This window comes from Motacilla alba, chromosome 4A (assembly GCF_015832195.1).
Source record: "Motacilla alba alba isolate MOTALB_02 chromosome 4A, Motacilla_alba_V1.0_pri, whole genome shotgun sequence".
NCBI lineage: Eukaryota > Metazoa > Chordata > Aves > Passeriformes > Motacillidae > Motacilla > Motacilla alba.
In genome coordinates, this window is record NC_052045.1 from 8,924,972 (window position 1) to 8,942,891 (window position 17,920).

Here is a 17,920-nt window from a genome sequence, read left to right on the forward strand (position 1 = left end):
ACACACTGTCTTTTCCTCTGAGGAAGAAGTGAAGAAAAACTTTGGTATGGGGTATCCAGTGCATTAGTGAATTCTAAAATACAGCCAGAAAAATACTGGCATTCTAAATCTATCCTTTGTGTCCCCCCAGCCAAATGTGAACTCCTCCCGGATTAACTGGAGATGAAGGTCAGGCCATGTGTCATTCAAAAGGTAATTTCCCCTAGATTTGCAACAGGATCACAGATGTAACCTCAGACTTCAGTGACAGAAAATATCAATTGCCTAACAAATAACAGAGATCCAGAAATAGAACTGTTTGTTTGACATTTTACAATCTACAAGGATTCATTTGCATATAAATATGCAATTTATTTTTAGATAAGCAACAGTGTCCCTCTATACACAGACCAGGCCTCTCACATCTCTGCTTTTTTTTTATCCAGGACCATAAATCTAAAATCTAAGATTTTAAATAATCTGAATGAAAAACAGATTATTTTTGACACAGTGGAAGAGCCGGTATTTCCTGTGAAAATACTAGCATGGTCAATATTTTATATACTGGGAAACTGTGGTTCTTTTGTCCTGGTGGGGTTGGTGCAGAAGTTGAACAAAGGAGCTCTATTTCTGCACATTCTGACTTTAAAAAATACCATGTTCAAGAATATTAAGTTCCAACAACACAACTTTTCCTTCTCGGTGTCCAGGCAGGCTCCAACACACAAGACCATCTGGAAAGAAATGTGAGAACACAGTGTGTAGCTGCAGGCACATGGAGCAGTGCCTGCTCTGAGTGTCGAACATCAGAGCTAACAGTTACTGAGTCTAAACAAATATCCTGAGATGATGTGAATAATGAATTGAGTTTTCTACACACCATTCTTCCCAAATTCCCCTCTAGGGATAGATCCAGTTAATGTGCTCCAAACACTCTGGCCAAGCTCCCTGGAGACAGATCAGACCAAGGCTGCCACTAATGCCTGAGCTGTGAGCAGCAATCAAGCTTAATGACTTCCCATGTATATTAGTTTAACATAATGTAGGCCCACCTCCTCAACAGACTGACTTCTGATTTGTTTGTACAGGTACAAGCAAGAGGAGAAGCAGGGACTCACGCATCTGGAATAATATTCCTAAAACCATCAACATCCTGGATTCCAGCTGCAACTGAAATCAAACTTCAAAAGTGGAGGTCATCTCTGATACCATCTCAGCAATAATACAGGAAAGCACAGAAGCACAGCTCTGGGGAAAAGGCTGTCTGGCTCCAATGCCTGCAAACACAAGGCTAAAGATAAGGTGACCATTAACCTTCAGAGAAAGGCAGGGAAGTCCCAGAATGTCCTGCCTGCAGGCTTTATTTCTCCAAGGGGAAATAAACAGAAAAATAAAACTCAGAACTGCATACTCCTGACATTTAACTCAAATAAGTATGCAATGGTAACATATTGTTTCCTCTGTTACCTTTCCTCTGTATAAAGGCATGAATACAGTGCCTGGTTCATCCCTTAATCAGCAAAATAAGTGAAAATATTGAGTAATAATAAATTTATTCCTATCACTTGATATCTGTGAGATATCAGACCTGTGCCCCTCAGAACAGAATGTATTATTCCATATTGCAGATACAGTGGGGAGCACTGAGGACAAGTAACTCAGTGACTGCTCCAGAATCCATAAACTGCAACTGAACTCAAAAATTCCTGACTGAAACTGTATTTTAGAGCCTTTCCCCATGCTTTCTTGCTCAATAAGGACAGCCAGAAAGACCCTACAAGAATAGGCACCCTATAAATATCCAAGATAACTTTAAGTTCGCTAGCCAGCCTTCAGCCATGGGAACTCGTGCAGGAATACTGGCATCAAAATGCTGAGTTAAATTAGGAATCAGTGACTGCACAACATGATTTGGCCCCTCATGTCGAGAGTTTTAAAATCATCACATAATAAAAAATACCTCATACTGAGCCAATTTCACCAGAGTAGACACATAGCACATCAGAGTCCTTACACAGCAGCCTAACACATTACTCAAACAAGTTCTGGTGATCTTTAAATATCCCAGTGTGCTCTCAATTGTCTCTTAAATATGCTGGCACTGTCCCCACAGTAGCGGGAAGGGAAAATATCTAATATATGCCCAGAGGCAGGAAATAAGCTAATTGCAGAAAAATTTTACCTAAAACTGTTGAATAAACCACAGTTCTGTGTCACTAAGTCACATCATCACATGTTTAAACTGAATCTCTGTTTGGTCCATCCCAATCCCAGGGCCTGGCACACACTGTAGCTATTTGCTGAGCTGATGGGTGTGGCTGTCATCCCGGGATCAGTGGTAGCCAAAAAAGCTGCAGCTAAGAGCCATGTCAAACTTAAGTTCATTGTTGTAGTATCTTTCTGCTTTACCACGAAGTTAAGGGAAAACCTACAGCTTTCCCAGGACGTCACTCTCAGCCTCAGTCACCCCAAATTCAGCACTCCTGAGTCAGCTAAACTAGGAGACAGCTTAAAGAAGTGGGTATATTGGAAATAATATTTGGTGCTCTCTTCATTTTGAGTTTCTGAATCATTAAAGATCCTCCCTTCCAGCTTTGTGACTGAGTGTGTATTGTGGCAGTTTTGCTGCAATTTTGGTTACTCAGAATAATGTTCAGAGCCTTGCATGATCACTCTGCTGTGTGAGCTATGACCTGATGAGATCTTAGGAGATTTTGGGGGAGACCTGCAATAGTCAGCAGGAGTCAGGGATGGGTAGCAGTTGAAACAATCCTTGTTAATAACATCAGTGAGTGTCTGCTGCTCGCCAGAGAGGTGGTTTCAAGTTCTAACCTGCAGCACTCCTTCCCATTACACACACGAGCTGTCAGCTGAAGACACAGAGATAAACCTCTCCAAATGGAGAGAAATCTGTTTACGTTTAAACTACACAATAGATTGAACTTAGACAGAAGAACTGGCATAGAAACTCATCTGAGGGAATGATGAGAGCTGCCATTTCCACTAAACCCAGTGTCAAGTACCAAAATCTCATGCAATGTGTTTGAATTCATTTAGAAGAAAATGATGAAATACAAATGGCATCTCTGCTTGTGGCATTGGCACTCCTTTTAAACTTTAAAAGAATGTCTGTGTACCTGTGTACACATGACTCAACATGATGCTGGTGCCACTCCAATAAAACCAAGCCACTGATTCCTGAGTTTGGGCCATATCCAGAGCTCATTAAAATCAATGACAGCCTTTCCACTAAATTCAACTCTTCAGATCACAGCAGTCAGCTTGCAGACTGATGCACCACAGAGGCTGCAGTCACACTGCTTTGTCCCCTGTTTGACTTACAGCCCAGCTTGCTATTTGTTACATAACTAAAGATATTGAGACCAACCACACCACGCACACTGTCCACAGCACAAACATAAGGATTACTGAAAATCCTCAGCAGAAAAAAAAAAAAATTCAGCTCCCCAGTTTAATATATACTATGTGTACTTCCTTTTCATTTATATAGAGAGAAACTTCATACAAATCAATAAATACCTATGAATGAACACCTAACACACTTCAACAGTGTCAGACACAGGAAACACTCCAGTCAAAGTTGTAGAGGATTTTAGCAGATATTAAGCAGGAACAACTAAAGATGTGTTTGTGTGTATTAAATGTATCAGACTCACACACACACAAATTCTTGTTCCCCAAGTACCCATTTTCACAGCTGTTCAAAAGTGAAAGCTGTTCAAAAGTAGCATCTCAGCCCTTTTCTTAATGCTTATGCAAGATTCCAGCATTTGCACTTGCAGCTACTGCTTTCTTGTGAAATATTCTAAGTACCCACTGATGTCTAAGTAAATGTATTTAGAATTTAAGTAAATGGGCCTGTATTGAGCAAGTCTTTGGACCAAATACAACTTCTTGTTTCTTCTCTGACTGCCATTTATCATTTTCTGGAGAAAGAAAACAGAGCTGTGTATTTGTCTGAAGTAAATTCACTGACCGGCAAATTAAGAACCACTACAAGTGGGAAAAATATTAACTTTGAAACAGAAACCAGTGCCAGTAAAACTTCTTAAGTGATAAAATTTAACTTTTCATAGTTGTCTGCACTTAACTGCTCCCAGAAAAACTAAAAAGAAGTCTAAAAGGGGATCTATTTCCCAAATGTCTGAATACAGTCAAAAACCCTGTACTTTGGGTCCCAAAGGACAAAGAGTTTGAATAATCAAATCTGCATTAGGCATGTCTCCATCTCTGTGGTCACAGGAATCTGACATTTCATTTTCTGAAAACTTCCATCAAATCTTTGATAGAATCATAAGCAAACAGCTTATGTGGAAAAGCCTTCCAGCTCCCAGTGATCTGAAAAAATAGAGGGATTTATTTTTTGTTCATATAACATCCAAGTAATTTGGATTGGCACATTAGAAAGAGCATTTATATACATAAATAAATCCCCTAAATATCTAAATATATTCTAAACTTGAGTCAAGTCAGGCCAAGTCCAAGGTAAGAAGTGCTTTGCACTTTCTTATACTACAGTGAGAACCAAGTCAACTTTTAATTTTGCAGACATTGACCAAAATTCTACATTGGACTGGACAGTTCTGGAATCCTTGCAAACTGTACACTACCTGTGTGATAGGGCTGCATTTCCTTGTGACTAAATAGGAGCTCAGTCTGGAGAAGTGCAGCTGCTCTTATGCAGTGTGTTCATCTTGATAAGTCATCTACTTATGATAAGTCATCTACTGACATCCTTTGGAAACAGATGAGCAATTTCACTAAGCCAACATAAATTTTCTGGTACAATATTCTTCAGGAATTGGCCTGAAGCATTAACAATGTACTGGTCCATGTATTATAGAGCTAGAAGTACAAACTAGAAACGACCAAGTGAGCAAGCTGTGCAAAAATATATGTCATACTGGATTAAGCTTTCATTGTATTTCTTGTATAGCAGCAAGATAAATATATATTTACATTTTCTATCTTACAATGGATCTGCAAAGGTATTGGAGTCCTAATTATCATATATTGTGTGAGAGAAAAAGAAATAGAAAACTCACACTCATGAAGCTGTTAAAAAAAGATAAGGCCACCAAGCTTGCCTTTCTGTTTTAAAGGTTTCAAACAGAACACTTCAAGTTACCTGTAAGTGCTTTCAGTTTCTGTCAAATACCAGAAAGACAGCATGAAGTGTAAAAGATCCACAGTGACTGTAATCCCAAGTGGATCAGAATGTGTGTGTACTAGGCTAACTCTTATTTCTCCAGTCTGCTGCACTAGGTCTGAAATGAGTAAGACCCCATCCAAACGGGCTTCAGACGAGCTCGGCTCAGAAGATAGCTCTAGGCAGAGAAGCCCACTCAGACAGCTCTCCACAGGATGTGGTGTAAGGACAGCACAAGGGCTGGAAGGGAAAAGAGTCACTTTGAATGGCATTTTCAAAAGAGGAGTTGAACTACAAAACGGAAAAGACTGCTGGTGGTTCACTGGGGTTCTTGGATATTTTGTGCTCGCAGCTGTCTGCAGCTCATCACCTGGGTGAAAGCACTCACCCTTACCTAAGCCACTCTGACTTGTACAGGCGCAGTTATCATTGAAAATTCATCAAAGTTGTTATGTGATTAAGGCTTTATTCCTGCATACAGCTGTTTGTTAAGATCAAGCAGTTAAGTGTATCAGCAAAATAATCATGAAAGAAATGACACAATGTCTTTTCATTCTACAACACGTTATGGATCTGACCCTTTACAAGAGCCTGCTACTTCTCTCACATCAGTCCTGCACTGAGCTCTGAGATCACAGGGATTCTCCAGGTCCCCCACACCAGCGCTAAGACCTCACACCTGGGACACAGCCACCAATTCTACTGACGATGTAAGAGACAAAATAAAGCCCAGCTCATATTAACAACCAGCCACCTAACTCCAGCTACCTAACATAGGTTAAAAACCTGATTCGGAGCATAAAACGTAGAGGTCCGACACTGGAAGACTGCAAGCCTGTGAGTTCGGGATGAGGATGCCCATGTAGCCGCCAGCCTCTGCGTTCGAGCCGTAGGGAGCCGAGAACACAGCATCGGAACCAAGAGCGTCCCACGGAAAGCTCCGCTGCTGGCCTCCTCCGGGAGCACTCGCCGGCGTTATCCCGGCCCCGCCGCCGGCCGGGGCTCCGCGGGGGCAGCGCCCGCCCGAGGAGCTGCCCCGGCACGCCGAGAGCCCGGCCGGGCTGGAGCCTTGCCCGTGCCGGGAGCTGGGCCCGTGCCCGTCCCGGTGACCGCCCGCCCTGCCCGGCCCCGCCGCCACTCACCGGCCGCCGCCCGCGCCCCGCGCCGCTCCGCGCCCGCCGCCGCCCAGCGGGCACCGGGCACGGGGCATCGGCCCCACCTCCCGCGCTCCGCGGGAGCGCACACACCCCGGGGCGGACCGAGCCCCGCCGAGAGCCGCTCGGCCCGGGGGGCAGCCCCGCCGCGACGCGCTGCCTCCGCCCGCAGCGGCCCGGGAGAGCGCCTCGCACAAAACGCTTTGTCTTTGACACTGAAGGAATTTTGGCTCTTTCTCGAGCCTTTGTGGCCTGGGAAGTCCCTGCTGCCTCCAAGGCTTCCTACTGGTTTGTTGTCCGTGGAATCGTACGGGCTCCAGTCTGAGACACCTGTAACAACCCAGCTGTGAAGGCACAACCATGGCGTGACCATAGAGTCACAGAATGTGCTGAGTTGGGAGGGACCCATCAAGATCATCGGGTCCAACTCCTGGCCCTGCACAAGACACCCCAAGAATCACATCATGTGCCTGAGAGCATTGTCCAAACACTCCCTGAGCTCGGAGAGGCTTGGTCCTGTAACCACTTCCTTGGAGAGCCTGTTCTAGTGCCCAACCACTCTCTGGCTGGAAAACCTTTTCCTGGTATCTAACCTAAAGCTTCCCTGGGTGAGCTTCATGGGATGGTAGTGACAGTTTTTGGGGCTCAGCACCTGAGACACAATGTCTTGGGGAAAACATTCGGCTTGACCTAAGTCAGCACTCAGCACATTACCTGGAGGGCTCTAGGCACAGTGAGGCATCCTCTCAGCAACATGATTCAGGTAATGTTGTTCAGGCTGTGAGATGACTCTGAGGGTCTGGAAGACTTTCTCATTGAGGGCATTGTATAACTAGAAATGCATCAGGCTGGGAAATCAGTGAAGTGCTTCCTTAGCCTGTTGAAAACTGGATTCTACTGCATCCCTATGTAGTGTCTTAGTTTCTGTCAAATCAAGTTCAAAGACTGAACCGATCTCAGCTAAATAAACTGAGATGAGAATCCATCCATCTTGTGGCATTTCTGCAACTAAAATGTTGCAAGGTTACACCTGGGGAAATGCACAGTTTATTGATAACTCCCGCCTTCTAACCTTTGAATCTGTTAATGTTGAAGTTGGTTACCAATTCCCATTGAAACAGACTGACCTGCTCTGCTGCAGAACTGGCACAGAAGTAACAGGCCCTCCTTCAGCAATGCAGTGATACGAGTGAACACAGCCCATGTGTTCCAAAATGCAAAGTGAATGTATCCAGAGTAAGTAAAAACAGGTCCTTGTGAACAACACGTGTACATGCCATGAATAACATTTCCATATCCAACACTAATGGAGCAGAGATAACATTTCCTAATCCCTCTAACAGTGCTACTGGTTTGACCTGATCTGGACATGCACCAATTTTCCTTCACATCATCCAGTTACTTCTGATATATAAAATCCTTCTGGCTCATTAGACCTGGAAGGAAATCCAAGTTATTTTCAGGAAGTCAGGGATTTAATTTACTCCTTCAGTGTCAATGAGTGTGCTTCCTAGGGATACTAAGACTCTTACATTTCAAGAATCACATGTGGACTTATGTTTTCTTTTTTCTTCGCCTCTTCCAGGAGTATCTGCAGCTTGTGCAGATTGGTTTTGACACCTGCTGCTTTTCAGAAAAAGGAGCCAATACTGAGAATTCACACTTGGATTTTCATCTGTAGTTAAAAGACATCTCCAAAACTTCCTGGTGAGGTGGCTGTACCTACTGATCAAGCAAGCTTTCGTGTCACAGTGACTGTCAGTCCTGCTTGACATGATTGAACAGAAACCTATAGTCCTGGAAGAGGGGAAGATGAAGCCAGTGAGGGAAAGATTTCAGCTGCAAGTTCACAACAACATATTTCTGAGGAAAGCAATTCCCCAGCACAAACAGTCTGTCTTTTCAATACCCCTCTCTGACACATTTTCTGTAACTTGGTAAAAAGTTCATCTGGAGCTGTTTTATGCTGCAGATGTTTACACATTTATCTCCAGGAATGACAGGATCTTGATAGCCTTCAGCATAGTGTCTTCTTCACATTCCACAGCCCTTTCTCCTTGCACATTACTGGATGGAGAGCACAGCTAGAAACTCAGAAGATGCAACTGAAAAAAGAAACAGAAATGTGATGGAGATGGAAATAAAAACTAATAAATAAAGCAAGTGCAGCAACAAGATGGTCTGTGCTTTTGATCTGAGGACTAGGTGTAATTCAGGGCATTCTTGGGTCAGGTGCCTGTTCCACACCTGGAACAGACCCACTCCTTACAAGAAGGCCATTGGACCACAAGGCAAAAATCGGCTCTCTTTGGCTACATGGTATCACAAGCTGTTTGTAATGCAGTCCTGCAACACGTTCCTGAAGTCTCAAATTCTCAAACAGGAGTTACAAATCAGACTTCAGTGTGGGCAGCCAAGATCTAACTTGCCAGTGGTTTTATTCATCACCAGTTCTCAGTAACTTAAAAGACTGAGACTCCTTCTTTCTCTCTGCTTTGGAAACCCTGGGTCCTTGCAGGTCAAATAAAACCAGCATTAGTTCCAGGTGACCAGCACTTCTAGGAATCACAGGTAATACAAATGAGGCATTAGCATCCATGCAAACGTGCAGCCTCAGTTTAAATTAAAATGATCAATCAGGTAAGTCAGAGAAAGGAATTCCTCTGAAGGGCTTCCACAGGAACAATGAGAGAACGTGAGGCCCAAAACCAGCTTGGCAACAACAGTATCACGGGGGACCCAGACAAAGCACACTTTGTTTAGAGTCATTACATTTGCTCTAAAAGATGCATTAAATCTACCAGACAAGATACAAAGTGGAAATAGCTCAGTAGGAAGAATGAAGAGGTGTAGCAGAGCTAATTTTTCTTCATCTCTAACAGATCTATGCTGCTTATTAAAAAATACAAGTAGGAGTATTTTAAAACTGTTGGAACTATCATGACTTGCAAGGATATGAAAGCTGTCTGAGTTCCAGTGTTCTCTTCAATTAATAAGAAGAAAGCATTATACTAGAACACTGTGCTGGAGGCTATCAACCCATCTCATAGATGCAAGCAGAATAGTTTCAAGGAGAAAGCTATAGTTAGTTGTCTATAGAAAGGATAGGGAAACCTGTGTGGGAGCATAGCTAATGCCAGTGGTGTTTAACTAGAGCTGGGACAAACTCCTCTCCGACTAGAACCTCAGTTCTGTTTAAAGGAATTGCCAAGTAGGCTTGCTAGAGCAAAATGTATAACAAAAAGTTCATTAATTTAGGTATTTCCAGTCAATGTGTTGATTATAATTTTAATCATACCCTTTTATCTCTACATATCTGTTGGTTATTTTTGCTTAAGATGCATTCTAAGGCATATGAATTTTTTTTATAAAGAGCTGAAAAGTTGGACAACTTCCAGTACCAGCACTCACATGGCAAATAACTTGAGATACTATCAATCTTGGCAATGTTTCCTGGCCCTTCTTAATCTAAGAATGAACTGTTCTTGAATCGTTTCTCTTGGATATTAGGCATAAACAAAGCTTCTTTTCCCTGTCTTAGTGTCTGTTTCAAGGTCAGATTCAGGGTTGGGGTTGTTTTAGAGTCTTGGAGTTTTTTCCTCGCTGTTGAAAAAAAATGTATAATATCCCTCCAAATTTCTTTTTTTTCTACATCTATTCCTCTACAACATAATAGCAACGCAATTATGTTAATACAATGAAGTGTAACAGTGTCATGTCTACACTGAGCAGAATTAACTAGGTAATACAGCTCCCAGTTTGAATAACTCTGAAGTTTCAGAGATTTCTCTAGTATCTGAAATAGGGTCAAAATGCAGAGCTACTTTATTAACAAGTACCAATCTCAGCTGTCAGATCAATGAAACAAGGACTTTTTCAAGTTACACAGCAGGTGGAAGCAAAAGTCAGTGCATACCACGACAGGAGAGATGTAAGTTCAAGTGCTGATCCATAAAACAAGGAGCTTCCCAAAGGAGACAGCAGGTGGAACCAAACACCCTCCCTTGCAAGAGCCAACGTGTCTAAACATCTTAGTACTCAAGTCCTTGCCTGTCTCTCAAAAGGCAAAACTTTATCCATATCTGCAGTGACCCACAGAGTTAAAGATATTCCTAACTCTGGGAATTAGAAAGTAAACGAAATGCACTTCTTTCAGTTTTCTGTAACTACATGTCCCAGGGCTAGGTTCAGTAAAAGCTGCCTGCATCCCCTGAAGCAGCGATATGAACCATCTGCCAAGCTATAATGGGAGATCAGGTTGGCACTTGGTGATCTCAGCGGTCTTTTCCAACTTAATGATTCTATGATCAAGGCTGGTACACTGCATTTCTTCTCTACGTGTACCCTGAGGCACTGACTCGTGTAGAGAGAATTGCGATACTCTGGCAGGGCATTGGTTCGTGTTCTTTTTGAAAGACACGTTTTGCAGAGGTGACTACTCAGACCCAGAGCATCACTTTGTGCTTTCTCACACTTGATACTGAGGAGCAGACAACCAGTCATATTGTACCTGTATTTGGGGCTCCATTTGCTCCACCCTATGAAAACCACACCGGGTAGATATATCCAAGTTAGTATTTCCTTCAGCTTAAGTTTTAATTCACCAAAGCCTCCACTGAGAAGAAACATGAATACAGAACTGTGTGACAGGTTCTTTTTTGTGTTATATTAGTATATCGTGGTTGCTGCTTCTGTAGTTTCTTGGGGCCTGGAGGTAATATCCAGGCCCCACAAAAACACAGAATGAGAAAAACCCAGAAGTTTGGTAATTTCTTCCCTCTTCTTTTATGTTAAGTTTGTTAAGACAACATTTCTAGGGTACTCAGAAAAGTCACTGCCTTGCCAAGAAAGCAAGGATGTGCACTAGCACAGGTGGAGCGAGTGTAGGGAATGACAGAATGGGTCAGGCTGCAAGGAACCACAGGTGGGTCACCTGGTCCAACCTCCCTGCCTAGGCAGGGTCAGCCGGAGGCACAGGATTGCATCCAGTCGGTTCCTGAATCTCTCCAGTGAGAGACACTCCACGAACTCTCAGGACAATCAGTTCCATTGTGCAGCCACTGCACAGGAAAGAAGTTCTTCCTCGTGTTCAGGTGGAACTTCCTGTGCATCAGTTTCTGCCCGCTGCCTCTTGTCTCAGTGTTTGGCAGCACGGAGCCGAGCCTGGCTGCATCCTCCATCCAGCAGGACCAGGGCGGTTCGCACAGCCCATCACGGCAGCCCCGACACGGCTCTAACGCCACCCCGAGGTTATTTTTTCCGGAATTTCTGTGGAACCGAGTGTCGCCGCAGCGGCCTGGCCTGACCCGGCCTGGGGACCATCGGCCGGGCAGCCGCGGCCGGTCCCGCACCACCACCTAGCGCCGGCCCAGGGGCGGCCCCGCGCCCGCGCCTCAGCCCGGCCGCGCCCAGCGCCCGCCCTCCCTTCCTGCGCCGCCCTCGGCCCGCCCCGCCGGGCCGGCAGTGCTCCGTGCCGGGCGTGCTCCGTGCCGGGCGTGCTCCGTGCCGCGCTGCGCGCTCCCAGCCCGCGGAGCCGCCGCACGGTGCAGCGCCATGGCCCGCGAGGAGGCGGCGGTGGCCGGCGAGGAGGCGGCGGCGGGCGAGGGCGGCGGGCTGCTGCTGGAGATCGTAGGCTCCCCTCTCAACCTGAGCCTGCTGGGCCTCTGCCTCTTCCTGCTCTACCAGATCCTGCGGGGCGAGCGGCCCGCGGCGCCCGCGGGCGAGGCGGACCCGCCGCCGCTGCCCAAGATGAAGCGCCGCGACTTCACGCTGGAGCAGCTGCGGCCCTTCGACGGCGTGAGCGACCCGCGCATCCTCATGGCCGTCAACGGCAAAGTCTTCGACGTGACCCGCGCCAGGAAGTTCTACGGGCCCGGTGAGGGCGGGGGCTGCGAGGCGGGCCCGGGGCCGCCGGCCGGGGAAGCGCGGGGCGGGTCGGGGCCGGTGCTGGCCGGGAGCGCCTTCCCTGGGCGGGGATCAGCTCTCCTGCCTGAGCCCATCCGGCCCCGGCCGCGATGCGGGGGTTCGGGAAGGGCTCGGCGTGCTTGCCGCCGGGGAGGCTGCGCGGCGCGGGGAGCGCTGCGTGCCCGTGAGCCGCGGGCAGGGAGACTGCTGCCGCCCGGGCCCCGGCCGTGCAGAAACTCCGGCTTTGCCAGCTTACGTTGTTTCGTTATTCTCGGTGTTTTGCCGTGGCAGACTGCAGGTACCATAAGAGGTTGGGCGGCTTTGTCGGCCTGGGTTGCCTTCGCCTGATGGCAGGCAGCAGAAGCAAAGTATTCTCTCAGTGTTTACATTCTATTCCCAACTTCAGTGGGTATCACTCCATCGCATAATATTTATACTAAATGCTTGGCAATTTAGATTAAACCAGCTTTCTACCAGGAGCATAGTTCAAACGTGCAAAGATTGAATTACCTATGCTCGTAGGGCAGCCAGTGATGAGGTGGGTGGGACTGTGTGCACCTAGGTGAAAGAGTTTTATCACCTCCACGAGGCTATGGGGTTTTATTTTTATCAGAGGCTGCCTGTTAAAAACGGCTCACTGAGGCTTGCTGATTTGTGCCAGGATCTGCCTGGCATAACCACTCTTGAGCTGTCCAGACAGCCTGGTAGCTGCAGTAGTGAGCTGCCAGTGCTACTTAAGAGACAAGGAGAAAAATGCAGGAGACACTATGTTTTTGGAAGCGTTATCAGTTACTGCTTTTGGGCCAAACATAGACGAGACTGTCACTGAATGATGCCAGGCTGTAACTTTGCATTCTGCAGCAGTCAGGATGATATGTGCAGTTTTATATTTGTGCAACCTAAAACCCACTTGACATAAGGTCCAAGCTTTAGATGCTGCCTTCCTTGGTGACAGTAAAAGCCGTTTGTTGCATCTGATTTGGTAATTGCTGGTTGTGGTTCATCACAATGTCTGGCTAGTTTGATTTTAATTTTAATGGAAAAATAAGATTCTTTTGATTAATTTTGGAAGAAGCACTCTCTGGAAGGTGGCATGTGCTCTACAATAACCAGAGTTCACATCTAACTTCTTTAACCTCCTTTTAGAAGAACTTTGAATGTCTAGTTGAACATGCAGTATCTCAATTTTTGGCTTGTCATGCAAGCAAGTCAATCATTAATTAAGTTTAGCAAGAGTTTATCTTGATGTCTCTTATCTGCTGTGAGTTTAATGTTTTGATCATTTGAGTTCATCTTGCATTTTGTTTTAATAGATGTTTCCTCCAACTTGATAATTTCTAGTAGCTCCACTATATTTTCTGTCAAGCCATCCTTTCATCTCAAGTCAGGAGTATCCATTAGAATACTTTCATTTTACCCCAGACATAAAAATTCCTCCTCTGTTCCTTATTGTAAGGATGTCCAGTGTGTATGCTTATCCTTACCCTGTTTTTATGTGCCATGCACTATTGTGTGATTCATTGTCCTGATGTTTCAGCAAACCTCAGGATCTTTTCCCGTTATTTTGTTTCTTGTCCTCTTCCTCTGTTTTCTCTTATTAACAATTAGAATAAAACTTTAAAGCATTTCAGAAGCTTGAGGCACGACTAGCCTATTAGCAAGTGCTCTTGTACATGCACGACTCGGGTTAGAAACTCATCATCTGTTTTAGTCTGGGGACTCTGATCCATGAAGGTAACACAGCTTCCATTGCCTCTACAATAATGCTGCTTATGTTTTTGTTTTAAAGAGGGCCCATATGGGATTTTTGCTGGAAGAGATGCATCCCGAGGTCTTGCCACTTTCTGCCTGGATAAGGAGGCACTGAGGGATACCTATGATGACCTCTCTGACCTCAACGCTACGCAGCAAGAGACCTTGAGGGACTGGGAGTCACAATTCACTTGTAAGCATTTTTAAAGCTATTTACAAAGAAACAGTTAACTGGTAATAGGGGAAGCAATAGTTAATAATATAATAGTTATATATATATGTGTGTATATATATATGTGTGTATGTATGTATCTATATATATATATAGAGAGAGAGAGAGAGAGCGCTATGTATATAATGGAAATTGCATACACCAGTAACTAGCAGACTGGAAATAAAATGTGTTTTCTTTTTAAATCTGGTGTTGAAAGATTTACTATAACCAGCTACAGTGGAGTTTTCTCCACATGATGTCATTAGAAATCTCCATCCTGACCTGATGTGCCCCTACTATTTTGGCCCTCTTCCTGTTTTAATTAAGACTGTTAATCAAGCCACACTGAATGGCTGTTTTATTATGCTAACAAGCTTGTTGCAGAAACCAGAACTGTGCTATCAAATATATGACTTGAGCTAGTGTTAAAATCTACCTTTACAAGTGCTGAGCGTCAGGTCTGACGGTGAAGTCCACTCTTTTTGTAACTGTGTTCCTATTAAATATGGCAAATAGTTGCTTTAAATTGTTATAACAACATTGCTAGTCTGAAATACCTGAAATCAGGGAGTTCTTTTGCTTTGTTGAAGTTGACAGGTAGGCAACATAGTATAGCTCTCGGTCCTTACACGTCTTGGCATTTTTACATGCTCAAAAGGAGATATAAAATAAATCAGAGGCTTAATCACATAATCGGATAACAGACCCATCTCTGTCTTTGGGAGAAATTATCTCCCTTCTGTCCTGTTGAATATTTGTAATACACATTACAAAAAATAAAGCCCCTTCCAGGTTGCGTATATGTGTGCACATATGTATGTGCATGTTTAATAAGGTAAATATTCTAACAATGCCTTTGGTTTTAATATTGGCAAGAGAAATAATCTAATCCAGGATTCTGTTTCCTTGGCTGCATTGAGTCCCTCAGTTTGGGCTTACTCATCTTTTGGTTTAGGCATTAAAAAGAGAGTTTCATTCACTTCACATGATTCTTATGACAACAGTAATAGCCATTCAGGTAGTAGTTGATTTTAGCTTTTCTCCTTGCCCCCAGTGTTTGGAACAAGTTGCTCAGAGCTGTTTTATTGAAATATAGTCATCCTGTTCATTCAGAAAACATCGTGTCTCTTCAGGGCAGAAAATTAATTGGATTTTTTTTTTTCCCCAGTCAAGTACCATCATGTTGGTAAGCTGCTGAAGGAGGGGGAGGAGCCTACTGTGTACTCTGATGAAGACGAAAAAGATGCCCAGGATGCAAAGAAAGAGTAGATACTGCAGTGAGGAACAATCTATTTTTGAACCATAATGGATCATTTGTAACATTCCACTTCTGTTTCACAAGGTGCAGCAGCAGCAAGGCTTACAAAAGGTCCAGAGGTACAGTGAATGGTTTCTTTTCAAAGATTTCCTTTTCAAATTCAGTGGGAAGCTTCTGGAGGTCTATGATCTGTCTTCCTTTAAACCCACGTAATAAGTACGCATGACAAATGTCTGTGCAAAAGTAAACTGCAATTTTGGCAATAAAGGACTATTTTTCTGCTATCACCATTTAGTGCAAAGTAGGTCGAAATCAAGTTTTTCATTACCAACTATCACTGTGGAGACAAGCACGTAACTCACTTCACATATGCAACACAAACACCACTAAATCTTCTTTTGTGTTGGCTTCTGCAGGATCTGGCAGATCTTACCTGGGTTGTAATTCCTTTAGAAAAGGGAGTATATTTTGTTTGTCCACAAAGCATCATACTCATTTGTTGTGCAGTGAAATTCATTATTATGTAAGATAATTCGGCTTTTGAGGCATTGCATTAACGACTTACAGATGAAACACTAACTGCTTTTAAAAAAGAATAAGAATTTTTGTGAGGTTAAATCATTTTTAAGTATTTAATAAAGACTGATGAATGCTTGATATATTCAACATGCCTAATTCTGCATAGACTAATATTGTCTGTTCACTTTTAAAGCACATCTATAGTGTTACAAAAGTTTAGATAGAGTGGAACTAGGCATCCCTAAAGGTACACCATGGAGTGTGACTTGACTATTGTTCATTTGATTTTCTTCTTAGCAAAAAGAGCTCCTATGAATGTTAATGAAATGATATTAAACATGGAGGATCAGCTGCTCTTGATTCCTAGGCCTAAAAACCAAGAAGTTGCTGGTATGGCATGATTAGCAAGTGCTCTTGTACATGCACCTCTACCTAGCAGAAAAACATTCCTGTACAAAATGAAACAGTGTAAGCTGTTTCTGCACTGAGGCCTTTGTTGGTTTGGAATGTTGCCATTAAAAGAAATGACACAATCTCATGCATAACCAGCAGTGCTATACCTGTGGACCTGACCTTTGAGTTGCTTTTTACTTATTTGCTCTCTTGGCTTACCTCTATGCTTAATTACTAGTTTTTTTTCTAAGTGACCTGCCTCCTACCAGAGAGGGCTGGGTAAATGGATATGACCAAGGAAGAATGTAAATGTTTGTCATCCAAAATACTTCTGTAAAACCTTCTTATAAATTCCAAGATAACTAATGATTTGCTCATCATTTGTGAACTCGTTTCTTGTCCAGGTGATTCTGCTAGTGCAGAATATCCAAGGTGCCCGTCTGGTGTAGTTCCCTCTGTTTCATTTCTCTGACTCGACTGTCTGGTTGTTTCAATTTGGCAACATAACCAAAATGATGAACTGAGTCCTGAGTGGGAAGGTGTAAACTAGGCAGAAGTGTTCGGAAGTAGAGTGTGTTGCACAACAGCAGCTTTCATAAACAAGTTGACACAACATATTAAAGTGCCTGAGACCATCTGTGGTGAGAACAACTGACTCTCCCTCAGTCCCAACACTGTCCTGGGATTTTCTTTTGGTTGCACTGGGCCTTCCAGTGAAGAGCGAGGTTGTTTGAGCCAGAGTTGTGTAAAGTGGTACTGTGTGAACTACCTGACGAAGGTCTAGAGACACACGTAGACCTTGTCATGACCTTTGTGATGCTGTTTTATTTTTAGAGACATTTATACTCTTTGCAAACTACTACTAATCGTTTACCTCAAATTGGAAATGTGCTTTTATTTGTTTAAGGCAGAAAATAAAATACTCTTGCATAATGGTGGAGTTTGTTTTTACTTACTGCAACCAAATGTTATATTTTATTATTATATTTAATACTCCCCTAATGTTTCAAGTTTTCTATTGTCTTTCTCCAACCTGTCACATTATCCAATGCATAGATTGAGTAAAATATGTTCTAATGGAATGCTTGTAAATGCAGCTTGCTAGTAAAATTTTGACAGAATGTTAAATAGAGAACATGCTCTATTGCAGAGAAAGACCCCAAGTAATTGTTAATACTGAGCAAAAGCTGGAGCTTTGGAAGGCTGTAACCTAAGTGGACCCAACCACCTGACTCTAAAGTTACTCTATAACATCTTCTGAGGAACTGAACACTATTTTAAGGATTAATCTGTACATCAGAACGTTATGCATCACAAAGAAAAATAGCAACAAAAATGATGCAGAAGACATGCAGTAACACAAGACAAAGCTCATTGTTAATACTTCTTGGGGAGGAGGTATGACACTTAGGTAAAATTGTTACTTTTTCAGGGAAAGCAGAGAATTTCATTGCCTTCCAAAGTGCTGAAGGAAATGGATGGGTTTTAGCTTCTTTTTTAGTCTGTTCATTACAACTTGAACCCTTCCTTCAACAGTGACTGGCAGCAATGACTCTGCAAAAAGAACCATGCCAGGC

General features: G+C 43.6%; 2 protein-coding genes across 2 annotated transcripts in view; one reads left to right on the forward strand and one right to left on the reverse strand.

Moving 5' to 3' along the window:
* Positions 1-6,501, reverse strand: part of KIAA1210 (KIAA1210 ortholog) — a 50,506-nt gene extending 44,005 nt beyond the window's left edge. Inside the window, exon 1 of the mRNA XM_038122677.1 lies at positions 6,292-6,501. Within this exon, the coding sequence (XP_037978605.1) occupies positions 6,292-6,359 (68 nt within the window). The 5' untranslated portion in view covers positions 6,360-6,501. The remainder of the gene's footprint in view (positions 1-6,291) is intronic.
* A 5,250-nt stretch (positions 6,502-11,751) lies between these two features.
* Positions 11,752-17,276, forward strand: PGRMC1 (progesterone receptor membrane component 1). The gene is made up of 3 exons (XM_038164699.1): positions 11,752-12,178; positions 13,997-14,152; positions 15,342-17,276. Exons 1-3 carry the CDS (start codon positions 11,857-11,859, stop codon positions 15,440-15,442), a joined length of 579 nt encoding a protein of 192 aa, XP_038020627.1. The 5' UTR covers positions 11,752-11,856; the 3' UTR covers positions 15,443-17,276.
* The last annotated feature ends 644 nt before the right edge of the window (positions 17,277-17,920 follow it).

Bases quoted from the DNA above. Each gene is read 5' to 3' on its own strand.
- PGRMC1 (XM_038164699.1), top strand. From the start codon at position 11,857: ATGGCCCGCGAGGAGGCGGCGGTGGCCGGCGAGGAGGCGGCGGCGGGC. The intron at 12,179-13,996 runs GTGAGGGCGGGG...TTTGTTTTAAAG, and splicing joins CAGGAAGTTCTACGGGCCCG to AGGGCCCATATGGGATTTTT. The intron at 14,153-15,341 runs GTAAGCATTTTT...TTTTTTCCCCAG, and splicing joins CTGGGAGTCACAATTCACTT to TCAAGTACCATCATGTTGGT.